The sequence below is a fragment of the Odocoileus virginianus genome, chromosome 22 (assembly GCF_023699985.2).
Source record: "Odocoileus virginianus isolate 20LAN1187 ecotype Illinois chromosome 22, Ovbor_1.2, whole genome shotgun sequence".
Classification (NCBI taxonomy): Eukaryota; Metazoa; Chordata; class Mammalia; order Artiodactyla; family Cervidae; genus Odocoileus; species Odocoileus virginianus.
This window is the reverse complement of record NC_069695.1, coordinates 32,476,193-32,489,447: the sequence shown is the minus strand read 5'-3', so window position 1 is coordinate 32,489,447 and position 13,255 is coordinate 32,476,193. Positions and strand designations below refer to the sequence as shown.

Here is a 13,255-nt window from a genome sequence, read left to right as displayed (position 1 = left end):
TTTAGAGAAGAGCTAACACCTATCTTACTCAAACTCCTCCAGAAAATTGCAGAAGAAGGTAAACTTCCAAACTCATTCTATGAGGCCACCATCACCCTAATTCCAAAACCAGACAAAGATGCCACAAAAAAAGAAAACTACAGGCCAATATCACTGATGAACATAGATGCAAAAATCCTTAACAAAATTCTAGCAAACAGAATCCAACAACATATTAAAAAAAATCATACACCATGACCAAGTGGGCTTTATCCTAGGAATGCAAGGATTCTTTAATATCTGCAAATCAATCAATGTGATACACCACATTAACAAATTGAAAGATAAAAACCATATGATTATCTCAATAGATGCAGAAAAAGCCTTTGACAAAATTCAACATCCATTAATGATTAACTCTCTCCAGAAAGCAGGAATAGAAGGAACATACCTCAACATAATAAAAGCTATATATGATAAACCCACAGCAAGCATCACCCTCAATGGTGAAAAATTGAAAGCATTTCCCCTGAAATCAGGAACAAGACAAGGGTGCCCACTCTCACCACTACTATTCAACATAGTTTTGGAAGTGTTGGCCACAGCAATCAGGGCAGAAAAAGAAGTAAAAGGAATCCAGATAGGAAAAGAAGAAGTGAAGCTCTCTCTGTTTGCAGATGACATGATCCTCTATATAGAAAACCCTAAAGACTCTACCAGAAATTAACTAGAGCTAATCAACAAATACAATAGTGTTGCAGGATATAAAGTTAACACACAGAAATCTCTCGCATTCCTATACACTAACAATGAAAAACAGAAAGAGAAATTAAGGAAACAACACCATTCAACATTGCAACAAAAAGAATAAAATACTTAGGAGTATATCTACCTAAAGAAACAAAAGACCTATGCATAGAAAACTATAAAACACTGATGAAAGAAATCAAAGAGGACACAAACAGATGGAGAAATATACCGTGTTCATGGATTGGAAGAATCAATATTGTCAAAATGGCTATACTACCCAAAGCAATCTATAGATTCAATGCAATCCCTATCAAACTACCAACGGTATTTTTCACAGAACTAGAACAAATAATTTCACAATTTGTATGGAAATACAAAAAAACCTCGAATAGCCAAAGTAATCTTGAGAAAGAAGAATGGAACTGGAGGAATCAACCTGCCTGACTTCAGACTCTACTACAAAGCCACAGTCATCAAGACAGTGTGGTACTGGCACAAAGACAGAAATATAGATCAATGGAACAGAATAGAAAGCCCAGAGATAAATCCACGAACCTATGGTCACCTTATCTTCGACAAAGGAGGCAAGGATATACAATGGAAAAAAGACAACCTCTTTAACAAGTGGTGCTGGGAAAACTGGTCAACCACCTGTAAAAGAATGAAACTAGAACACTTTCTAACACCATACACAAAAATAAACTCAAAATGGATTAAAGATCTAAATGTAAGACCAGAAACTATAAAACTCCTAGAGGAGAACATAGGCAAAACACTCTCCGACATAAATCACAGCAGGATCCTCTATGACCCACATCCCAGAATTTTAGAAACAAAAGCAAAAATAAACAAATGGGACCTAATGAAACTTAAAAGCTTTTGCACAACAAAGGAAACTATAAGCAAGGTGAAAAGACAGCTCTCAGATTGGGAGAAAATAATAGCAAACGAAGCAACAGACAAAGGATTAATCTCAAAAATATACAAGCAACTCCTCCAGCTCAACTCCAGAAAAATAAATGACCCAATCAAAAAATGGGCCAAAGAACTAAACAGACATTTCTTCAAAGAAGACATACAGATGGCTAACAAACACATGAAAAGATGCTCAACATCACTCATTATCAGAGAAATGCAAATCAAAACCACAATGAGGTACCATTACACACCAGTCAGGATGGCTGCTATCCAAAAGTCTACAAGCAAGAAATGCTGGAGAGGGTGTGGAGAAAAGGGAACCCTCTTAGACTGTTGGTGGGAATGCAAATTAGTAAAGCCACTATGGAAAACAGTGAGGAGATTTCTTAAAAAGCTGGAAATAGAACTGCCATATGACCCAGCAATCCCACTTCTGGGCATAAACACAGAGGAAACCAGATCTGAAAGAGACACGGGCACCCCAATGTTCATCACAGCACTGTTTATAATAGCCAGGACATGGAAGCAACGTAGATGCCCATCAGCAGACGAATGGATGAGGAAGCTGTGGTACATATACACCACGGAATATTACTCAGCCATTACAAAGAATTCATTTGAATCAGTTCTAATGAGATGGATGAAACTGGAGCCCATTATACAGAGCGAAGTAAGCCAGAAAGATAAAGACCATTACAGTATACTAACACATATATATGGAATTTAGAAAGATGGTAATGATAACCCTATATGCAAAACAGAAAAAGAGACTCAGAGGTATAGAACAGACTTGTGGACTCTGGGAGAAGGCGAGGGTGGGAATGTTTCAAGAGAACAGCATCGAAACATGTATACTATCTAGGGTGAAACAGATCACCAGCCCAGGTTGGATGCATGAGACAAGAGCTCGGGCCTGGTGCACTGGGAAGACCCAGAGGGATCGGGTGGAGAGGGAGATGGGAGGGGGGACTGGGATGGGGAATACATGTAAATCCATGGCTAATTCATTTCAATGTATGACAAAAACCACTGCAATGATGTAAAGTAATTAGCCTCCAACTAATAAAAATAAGTGGAGGAAAAAAAAAATTGACAACATGAAATGCTGGTGAGTATATAAAGAAACTGGATCACTCATACACTGCTGGTGGAAATGTAAAATGGTATAGATACCATAGGAAATAATCTGGCATTTTCTTAAAAGATAAAACATGCAACCACCATATGATCTACTAATTGTGTTCCTGGGCATTTATCCTAGAGGAATGAAAACTTATGTTCTCACAAAAATCTGTACATGAATATTTATAGCAGCTCTATTTGAAATAGTCAAAAACTGACTATTCCAGATTGCCTTCAGTGGATCAATGTTTAATCAAAATGCAGTACATCCATCCATGTATGCATGCATATTCACCAATAAGAGGAACTAGTGGTAACACACAACAACCTGAATCTCTAGAGAATTATGCTGAGGGAAAAAAGAAATCCCCCCAAATTATATATTGTTTGATTCCATTTATACAACATTACGTAACATTCTCTCTTTGGTAACAGCTCTATTGAAATATGAGGATGAGATGGCTGGATATGGCATCACCAATGCAATGGACATGAACTTGGGCAAACTTCGGGAGATGGTGAAGGACAGGGAGGCCTTGTGTGCTGCAGTCCATGGGGTCACAAAGAGTCAGACACAACTGGGCAACTGAACAACAACTATTGAGATAAAACTCATATACCATACCCCATTCACCCAGTTAAAGCATACATTTCGGTGAGTTTTTTTTATTGTATTTTACAGAGTTGCACAATATTTAAGATTCTTGAAATGACAAAATTATGGAAACAGAGAACATGAGAACATTAGTGCTTGCCAAGGGTGAAGGAGGGACAGAGTGGAATCAAGAGGAAAGTGGGTGTGAGTATATAAGAAATACAGGAAAAATCTTTGTGGTGATGGAAATGTTCTTTATCAGTGAGATATCCTGGTTTTATTTACAAGACATTATGATTAAGGGAAACTGGGTCAGGGTACACAATTTGTGTATTATTTCTTACAACTACATGTGAATCTACAATAATCTCAAAATAAATAACTTATCCATATGGTATAATACATATTCACCTAATAATATGTATTAAGTACTTACTACATAACAGACACTAGGGATACATCAGAGAACAAAAGCGATGAAAATCCCTACCCTGATGGGACTTACAGCATAGGTACTTGCACCAAGTTTGTGTGTATATACTACATTCAAAAAGAGTTAACAAGTCATATGATACTGTGCTAAAAATCAGCAAAAGTAACTAATGAAAGTGAAAAAACCCCCAAGAATCAAATTATAAGAACTCAAATATACTAAAGAGATTTTAGAAACAATAGAAAAGGAATGCCCTCTAAGAAATACTAAGGTCAATTAAATAAGATAGACAAATTAATAAAGATTCAAAACCATGTATCTTAGTAGTTTCCAAGTAAGTCTGAAAATGGAAAATGTTCTGATTCAACAAACAGAAAAAATGAAACAGCATTACAACTTAGATAAAGGGAATCAAGTATCTCAAATCTGAATGTATAATAAGATACAGTAATCTACCAAAACAAAGGCAGGAAAATAATGTGAAATAAGTAATAAATTACAATGGATTATTACTGAATCAGTCATAGAAATGACCACAAATGTACATAAAGCACACTCTGAACAATAAAACTATAAATTAGGATATAAATATTTAATATGGAAAAATGCATATAGCTTGCTAGCAACTAAAGAAACAAATTTTAAAGTGACTTCTAGACACCGTTATGAACTGTATTAAACTAACAAAATACTGGTTTACCAAAAAAGCTCGCAAAATACAGATATACTTTAATAGTATTAATGGCATTATGTAAGCCCAGTTTTGTAGAAAGCAACATGACATCTATACAAACAGCAGAAACTATTTTTTGAGAGTTTAGTATGTGCTAGGCAGCGTTCCAGAAACTTTACATACATTATCTTAAACTCTTAACAATAAATAAATGTTTAAAAGTTCCTTTATTTTACAGATAAGGAAACCAAGAGTTTAAAAAAATAAGTAAACAAGGCTTCACTGATGGTCCAATGGCTAAGACTGAGCTCCCAAGGCAGAGGCCCGGTTCAAGCCTTGGTCAGGGAACTAGATCCCAATTGCCACAACAAAGAGTTTGCATGCCACAACAAAAAGATCCCCCATGTCACAATGAAGACCCAGCGCGGCCAAACAAATAAATATCTTTATAAATAAACCTGTAAGAGACTAAGGCAAGGTGTTTCTTCATTGAAAAACAAAGTCCTGAATGTTCCCTCACCCCAATACACTCTATATACAAATATAGTCCTCCACAAATTAACACCTACATATCACTTAAACCTCAGCAACAATTTCACTTCCTCAAGAAAGGTCTTTGACTACTGAGCCATCCAATCACCAACTCACCTGGATCTGCTCCCCTTCTTATACTTGCTCTTTCAACCTATGAGTTTGTAACTACACATCTATCTGAGTGTTTATTTGAACTAAAATGTGTCTCATCAATGCCAATTCTGAGGGCAGGGATCATATCTAACTGCCCGCCACTGTGTGACCAGCACTATAACACAGAGCTGGGCACTTAGCTGTTGCTCAACTGCTAAGTCACGTCTGACTCTGAGATCCCATGGACAGCAGCACGCTGGCTCCTTTGTCCTCCACTATCTCCCAGAGTTTGCTCAAATTCATGTCCATTGAATCAGTGATACTACGTAACCATCTCATCCTCTGCCACCCACTTCTCCTTTTGCCTTCAATCTAGTAGGCACTGAATGCTAACCTACCTTACTTAATCTAATCCAAAAATTTACTTAACCCAAAATACAATCCACAGTCCTCAAATCAAAACCATGAGCACCTTTCATGTACAAAACACTTCAATATAGCTATAATCATTCTTGTGTGACACAGCTGACAAATTCACTTGTATTTACCCTCTGACCCAGCAATTCCACTTGTGAAAATTATCTTACAGGAAAAACGCTCACATGTGAAATGGTATTCATACAAGTTTAATCACTGTGGCACTATCTGTAACAGCAAAAAGACTGGAAACAACCTAGGTGTCCATCAGGTAAGAGATTAGATAAATAAACAATGATACATCAAACAACAGAATACTAGAACACTCAGTATGTTCCAATGGGGTCATGAATTTCTGTCTGATTTGTTGAACCCATAGAGCCCTAGAATATACAACAGTACTGTCAGCACATAATGGACACTCAGTGTTGGCTGAATGAATTAATGAAAACTCTACAACCAGAAAAAAAAGAGAAAGAAAGAAGGCCCTTTATGTACTGATACAGAATAACCTCCAATACACTAAAACATGAAAATAGCAATGTACAAAAGAGTGCATACAGTATGCACTCTGGAAGAATATGTAAGGTAACAGTGACTGTGGGAGACAGTCATATTATTTCCTTTTGTACCTTTAAAATTGTGAATTACAATATTCTCCATTCACAATAATGCCTTTAGTATTAAACATATGGACCAAAACACTAGAAGTAAGATTTCTTCTTGTTTACGAAAATAATCTAGCTTTTCATGTTAGATGCTATAAGTACTAAATTAAAAATATTTTTATATTTTGGTGGGTTTTGAAAACTATAAAATACACATACAAGATTATTACTATCATTCACAAACATTACCTCATTTGGTCCTTGCAATAACACTGAGAAACAGGCTGCTTCTACCCCTGTTTTATGGAGAAGAAAACAGGCTAAAAGGAGATAAATGGCTTGCCCAAGTGATACAGCTAGTAAACTGAGTTCCTAACACAAACCCATTCATACAATTATTCAGTACCAAATGCATATACTAGGCTCAGATAGTAAAAGTAGACCTGGGTTGCTGCCTTTTAAGAGCTTACAGTCTAACTGAAGAGAATGGCATCCATCAAATCAACTGATTCCAAAAATATTATGATTATAAACTTTGATAAGTGGTACACAAAGAAAGTTATTCAGGCCTTTTATCTCCATTCTGTTTCTGCCTCTGTACCATCAAGCACATTTCTTCAGATACAAAACTGCTTATTCCTCATCTCTCTTTCACTAGACTATCTGAATTTGCTAGGCAAAGTTTATTTCAAAACAAAGTACAAGGGAAATGGAAAAAAGGTGCAAGTCAAGATTACTAGAACTATTTTGATATATCAAAGGAGCCCGCATTTTTAGGATAGTAAAACAATTTAAAAGATTAAATTTCTCCTAACTTTAAGCAAATGCCAGATGAATTTTCCTTATCCATTCTCCAAACAACAGGTTGATCAGACACTGGGAGAGAAAAGCAACTTTCCCATCCATCAAGCTCCTGCTTCACTATTAATTTAAAATTGTATATCTTTTATCTTTCTAGTGTATAATCAAAATCATTTCCCAAAATAACTTAAAACTTTTTAAAAAATCAAGATATTTCAAGTTAGTCTTTAAGAATAAATCAAATCAATCTTATGTTATATAATCAAATAGCATAGTTTTTTTAAATTATACCACTTTATAAATATTTTTCAAAAACATTTAGATAAAGTCTTAAAAACTTTAAGAATAGAGCAGTATTTATTAAATCAGCAAGAAACCACACAAGCCTGGCTTTCAGAATTATAATTAGTATGTAGAAAAGAAGAAATTAAAAAAATACGCATTTAGAGCATGAATGCCCAAACAGGATACCTATAAAGTTGCTCCAATTATAAGAAACAGTAAGTGAAAATTCAGGGACTGGATAATCCAAAGCAGGTCAACAAAGAATCATAAACACACACACAAAAATCATACAAATCTGTCCTTAATGAGAAGTGGAAGCTGATCTATATCAGCTCATTTTAAAAGATGCTTCCTGGGACTTCCCTGGTCATCCAGTGGTTAAGACTCTATGCTCCCAATTTAAGGGAGCACAGGTTGGATTCTTGGCCAGGGAACTAAGGTCCTGCATGCAGCCTGGTGCCACAAAAATAAATAAAAGATGCTTCCTTATATATATGCCCCAAAGCAAATGGATCAGACTTCCATTTTTAAGAGTCTGGCAAAAAAAAAAGAGTCTGGCAGGCATTAACTTGTCATTGTATGTCATTTTTCACTGTGATAGAGCTTAGATCTAACAGCATACAGAGTTATTTCCTTAACCATTCAAAATAGACAAAGGTTTGGTTCACTACTGTACAGCGCAGGGAGCTCAGCTTGGTGCTCTGTGGTGACCTAGATGGGTGGGATAGGCGTGTGTGGAAACAGTGGGGGGCAGGTTCCAAGAGGGAGAGGACATATGTATACATATAGTTGCTTTCCCTTTGTTGTACAGCAAAAATTAGCACAACATTGTAAGGCTATTATACCCCAATAAGAAACAAAAAACATCTGAATTTCTACACTAAAAAAAAAAAAAAAAAAAATCAGAGTAAAAGCCAAAGTTCTTACAATGTTCTGTAAGGCCCTGCTTACGGAACTTAATACTTTCTAACACACTGTATGACTTGCTTATTTGTCATGTTGTCTATTGCCTACCTCCCCAACTAGAAAGTAAGTTCAGCAAAGAGAAAAATTTTGTTTTGTTTCTGCCTGGTACATAGTAAGTATTCAATAAAGATTTTTTGAATGAATGGGGAAAAAAAGGGAGGTTTGCTTCAAAGAGCCTTTGAAGATTACAAAGGATAAAAGCAAGAGAGATAAATACTTCACCATTTATACTTCACCACAAATACTTTCACAGAAGGTACATCAGTCTGTACCTTCTGAAACATACCTGCTCAACTTTAATATTGTTAATTCATCTTTACATGTTTTTCAAAACATCTGACCACTCTAAGGCATCTGACACTCCTGACTACCTTTTCCTTAAAATTCTTCTTGGTTGCTTGTCACACTCTATCCTGGTTTTCTCCCTATTGAGTCGAATCCTTCTCAGGCTGCACTTTCCTCCACTCCACAGTTAAATATATGTTCTCCAGAACTTTGTTCCATCTCAATCCCTGCTATCTTTCAATTTATATACCTCCCCCAGTGGCTACATCCATACTCACAGCTTTAGTTCCATGTATTCCAGATCTTTGTACATATACTGTAACTATTGGACAATCATCAAATCTTACACAATCTCCTTAAAATGTCAGGAACCTTCTCTCTCCAGTCCCTCTACTGTTACCTTGGTTCAAGTTCTAATCATTTCTCTCTCTGACAGAGCAATGAATGATCTCTTCACGAATCTCACCAGTACCAAGCTAGACCAGGCTAGTAACTATAAGTACTCTAAAATTTAAATGTGACCATGTTGCTCCCCTGACAAAATTATTCAGTAGATCTTTATGGCTTTCAGCAAGAAGTTCAAATTGGCTTACACAGTAAATTCCTGCCAACATCCCTAAGCTCCATCTCACTACTCCCATCTTTGGCTCCAGCCAAACTTTGTAACCTGGGAACAGTCATCCTGGTAACCCCTCCCCGTGCTGTACACCTAATCAGGGTATTCCCCAACAAATCCTGAATACCAATTTTGACCTAAGCTATTACTTCATCCAGGAACTCTCTCCTCTACTCATAGGTTAATTTAGATACCTGCTTTCAAAGCTCACATAAATTTTCCTCCTCAATTTATTCCATACCAATCACATTCAGATACAGATCTTCTCCATTAAACTGTTAACATTCTCCAGAAAAAGACCACTTCATATTCTCTGTACCTGACACCCAGAAGGCATCCAACAATAGCTGTTTGAAGGAATGTTACTCTTGCATTAGTCACTGTCGTGTTTGACTCTTTTGAGACCCCATTGGACTGTAGCTCGCCAGGCTCCTGACTATTCATGAAATTCTCCAGCCAAGAATATTGGAATGGATAGCCATTCCCTTCTCCAGGGGATCTCTCTGACCCTGGGTTTGAACCCTGGTCTGCTGCATTCCAGGCAGATTCTTTACCATCTGAGCCACCAGGGATGAATGAGGATTAAATGGGAATCTATTTTTTTGGTAAAGTTATTCCAGGGACAATGAATTTTACCAGAATGGTCAAATCCTTCACTGCCGTTGAAATGGCATAGGGGCCAAAGCTCTCATCACCTCATCTCTCACCACCCATGAACAAATAATTCCTTTTGTAGCTAAATATAAATTTGTTTGAGGCCCAGGTTTGTTCTCTGTGAAAGGGGTAGAGCAAATGACATTCTAAACTAGGTTATTTACAATAGAATTTTATTTCCCCACTGAACTCCTTCTAATAATACCCTGTTCTACCATTATCACCCTTTAAAAAGAAAATGTTTTCTCCTTCCACCTTAATTTATTGTTTAGTCAGAACCTTAGAGCAACTGTATGTGTTTGATGAAGGACAGTGTGGATAAAGGAGGGGATGGAGAAGACTGAGTAGAATGTGTCCATTCCTCTTACCAAAACCTAGTCCCTATTTTATTTCCACATTCCAGCCCAAAGAAGATGATTTGAGAAAAACCCTCAACAAATCATCTCCAAACTCATTTCCACAGCCTTGAGGTCAAGCCAAACTACAGTCTGATTTAACAAAATGTCTCACAAGGGAAGTGAACCAGAGCAAACTGCATGGAATTTTGAGGGGAACTAGAGATTACCATGAGCTCCATGAGGTCAATGACCCAATGGGTACTAGAAATGATTCTGTCCAAAAAAGACCTACTTCCGTACTTTGCCCTCCTTCCCTCCCTTTCTTCTATCCACTGCTAGCCCAAGGGCAGAAAAGGAATCAAGTTAAAATAAACACTTGTAGATTAAAAGCCAAAAGGTATACACTGTGCCCTAAACATCTCAAGATATTTTAACTACCTGCATTTGTTGCACCAAATAATAAAGGAATAAAGACTGTCATTCATCTCCTATAAGCGGCAAAACTATAACTGGTGTAACTTCTATCAAGAAAAGTCACATATTCTTGGGCTGATACAACACTACGGAAGAGAAGTAAGGTAGACAACAGACTGGGAATGGAGTGAGAAAAGTGGGTGTCAAGAAACAGCTGTAAGGAAATTTGAGACTAACCCTAAATTCAACAACCCATTCAATACAAAATTACAGAACCCAGCGGAAAGAGAAATCGGTTTAGAAAACGGTTCGATTCCTTTCAGCTATTTGCAAGCACACAGAACTTTCAAGACTGGGTGTATTTTTTTCAAAACGAGATTTCCAAGCCTCACCTGCCAGAAATTCTTTCTAAGTTTGGAATGGAGCCTGGGAATTGGTATGTTTACTTAAAAAGTTCCTCCAGAGACCCCGATCAGCAGTCAGGTTTGTCAGAAGTGCTATCTACCTTTACAAGAAGGGCTCCTTCTAAATCTTACTGACATCCTAGTAGCCTCTAATAATTATAGAAGTGCTCCCTTTAAATACGCCAAATCGAACAGCTCCAGGCCACCTCAACCAACCAAGCCCTTACTGTGCTCCACCACCCTCCCTACGGTTACGGCCTTCATTTCAGTTCATTCCTCACAAGGGCGGTCTTTCTCATTTCCATCGTTGTTAACAATTAAGTAATAAGCAGAATGGTAAAACAAAGGGAAACTATCACTTCAATACCCGGAAATCCTGTCAGTTCTAACATGTGAGGGAAGCCAATCCATTATAGAGCATTCCAACCTGCACTAAATTTTGAACCGATTAAATCAAGGGTGGTCTGTGAAGCGGGACTGAAAGGTTAAGTTAGATAAGAGCTCTAGATCTGGAAACGCATGGGCGGCCAATGTCCTGAAAGGAAAGGAGACCTGAGAGCCGGGAGTGGGGGGTAGGGTCGCGGAGCGCGGCGAGCGGGCACCTCAAGGCCGATTTTGACACTCGACACCCCAGCCTTCACTCGGGTTGCTAGGAAACAAAAAGGCTCCACGTTCTATGCAGTTCCTCCCGGGCCTTCAGCAGAGGGCCGGGGCCTCGAGGAGCGAGGACGCCACGGGGGCTGGCCTGGGCACTGCCCCGGGGGCGCGACGAGGGAGCGAGCCCCGGAGCAAGGGGGCTCGGGCTGAGGGGGCCGGACGCAGCGAGCGGCCCGCGAGTTCGGAGGCAGGGCGGCCCGGCCTCCAACTGACCGGGAATGGGCCCTTAGCGCCGAGCTGAGGAGAGGGGAGGCCGCGGCGGGCTCGGCTCCCACCAGGCCACGTCCCAGGGTCAGGGGCGGGGTGCGGGGCCTAAACCACCACCCGGCTCCGCGCGGGGGAGGGGGCGTCTACTCACACGTGCTGACAGGCCGCAGTCCGCACGGGCGTTTTGAGCACCTCCTGACAGACAGGGCAGTAGAAATCATCTTCGGTGTAGGACGTGGCCGCAGAGAGCTCCTCGGCCATGGTGGGGGACGAAGGATGAAGGCGATGGCGGCGGCAGCGGCCGAGGTGACGGTGGCGGCCAGGGGCCTGACTCCCTGAGCGAACCCGAAGGGGGCGGGGAATCGCGTCAGGAAGCCGCTCGCGCCAGGAAGCAGGCGGGGCCCGGGGGCGGGGCCCGGGAGGGGCGGGGCCGAACGCGAAGACGCAACGGCCGCACGCGCCGGGCTAGGGTCGTGCCCTGGGGCGCTGCTCCCACAGGGGCAGGACGGGAAGGCGGCGCCTAGCGGGAGGAGGCGGCCGAGAGCCCGGCGATTGGCTTCACTGCTGCTTCCGCTCGAGCCGGGAGCCTCCCCTCTCACCTGGGAAGGGCGTTCCTAGCCCTTCCCCCGCCCAGGGCCTCTCGCGTACCTGGCTCTGCAGGGCTCCGCGACCCCGCTCTCAGCCCTCTGCTGCGCTTCTAGCCTCCCTTTCCCCTGGCTCTTTTCTCCCACCCGCGCGGCAGTAGGTCTCTGGGCGGCAATCTACCCAGTACCGCGGCTCCCCTCTCAACCCCGCCCCGTCCCCGCCTCACGCCCCGCCCCCCGCTCTCAGCTTGGGTACACTCTCACTTAGGAGCCCCAGAGACCGGAGGCTGGTGAACCCGCTTCCGCGGCGAGTGTTCGTAGAGAAGCCCGGCGCCTTAATCGGGCCTCTTGTCCAGCCGTTGCCGCCTTCGCAGCCGAGGCCGGGAGGAGAGAGGCAGGCGGAATACGTGGTGCACATCGGCCCGAAACGGGGCCGGGCCCGAGGGTCATGGTGCACCGGGATCCGGCCGCCCTCTCGAGCTGCTGTCCTGGGTCATGGCTCTGCCCGAGCGGGCCGCGAGCCTGGGGTGGAGGAGAGGCGGGAACGCGGCCTCCATAGCAACCGGGGCTTGTAGCCCGCAGCAGCTTGTGACATCACCAGGTGCTGGTGCTCACTGGGTGCTCACCCGTACCCCCCAGCCTCCCTCCAGCAAGGATCCCATCTCTCAGAACTCTTATCAAATACACTGGTGTTTTCAAGAATTTTTCCATGAAAAAAAAAAAAAAGCCTTGCCTAATAGTGTTAGATTTGGTCCTTGTCAGAATGTTTTGATCTTGCTAAGATGTGTTCTATAATAATCCGTTATGGGATTTTAATCCTTTGGAGAAGAAAAAGATAAGCCTCCTTGAGAGGCTTTAGACCTCATATTTAGACCTTAACACAGTGAGTTGCAGTCACAAATACGGTTTTCCCCCACACCAT

General features: G+C 41.1%; 1 protein-coding gene across 3 annotated transcripts in view; it reads right to left on the bottom strand.

The window, feature by feature from the left end:
• RNF138 (ring finger protein 138) overlaps positions 1-12,852 on the bottom strand; it is a 55,760-nt gene extending 42,908 nt beyond the window's left edge. For 2 of the 3 annotated variants that reach the window (XM_070452789.1, XM_070452791.1), the window contains exons 1-2: positions 12,598-12,851; positions 11,901-12,084 (exon numbers count right to left, since the gene is read on the bottom strand). In XM_070452789.1, coding sequence (XP_070308890.1) covers positions 11,901-12,084; positions 12,598-12,751 — 338 coding nt within the window. In that variant the 5' untranslated portion in view covers positions 12,752-12,851. Of the gene's footprint in view, positions 1-11,900; positions 12,085-12,597 lie in introns of all 3 variants that reach the window. The other variant, XM_070452790.1, reaches the window with a different exon arrangement.
• Positions 12,853-13,255: the final 403 nt, after the last annotated feature.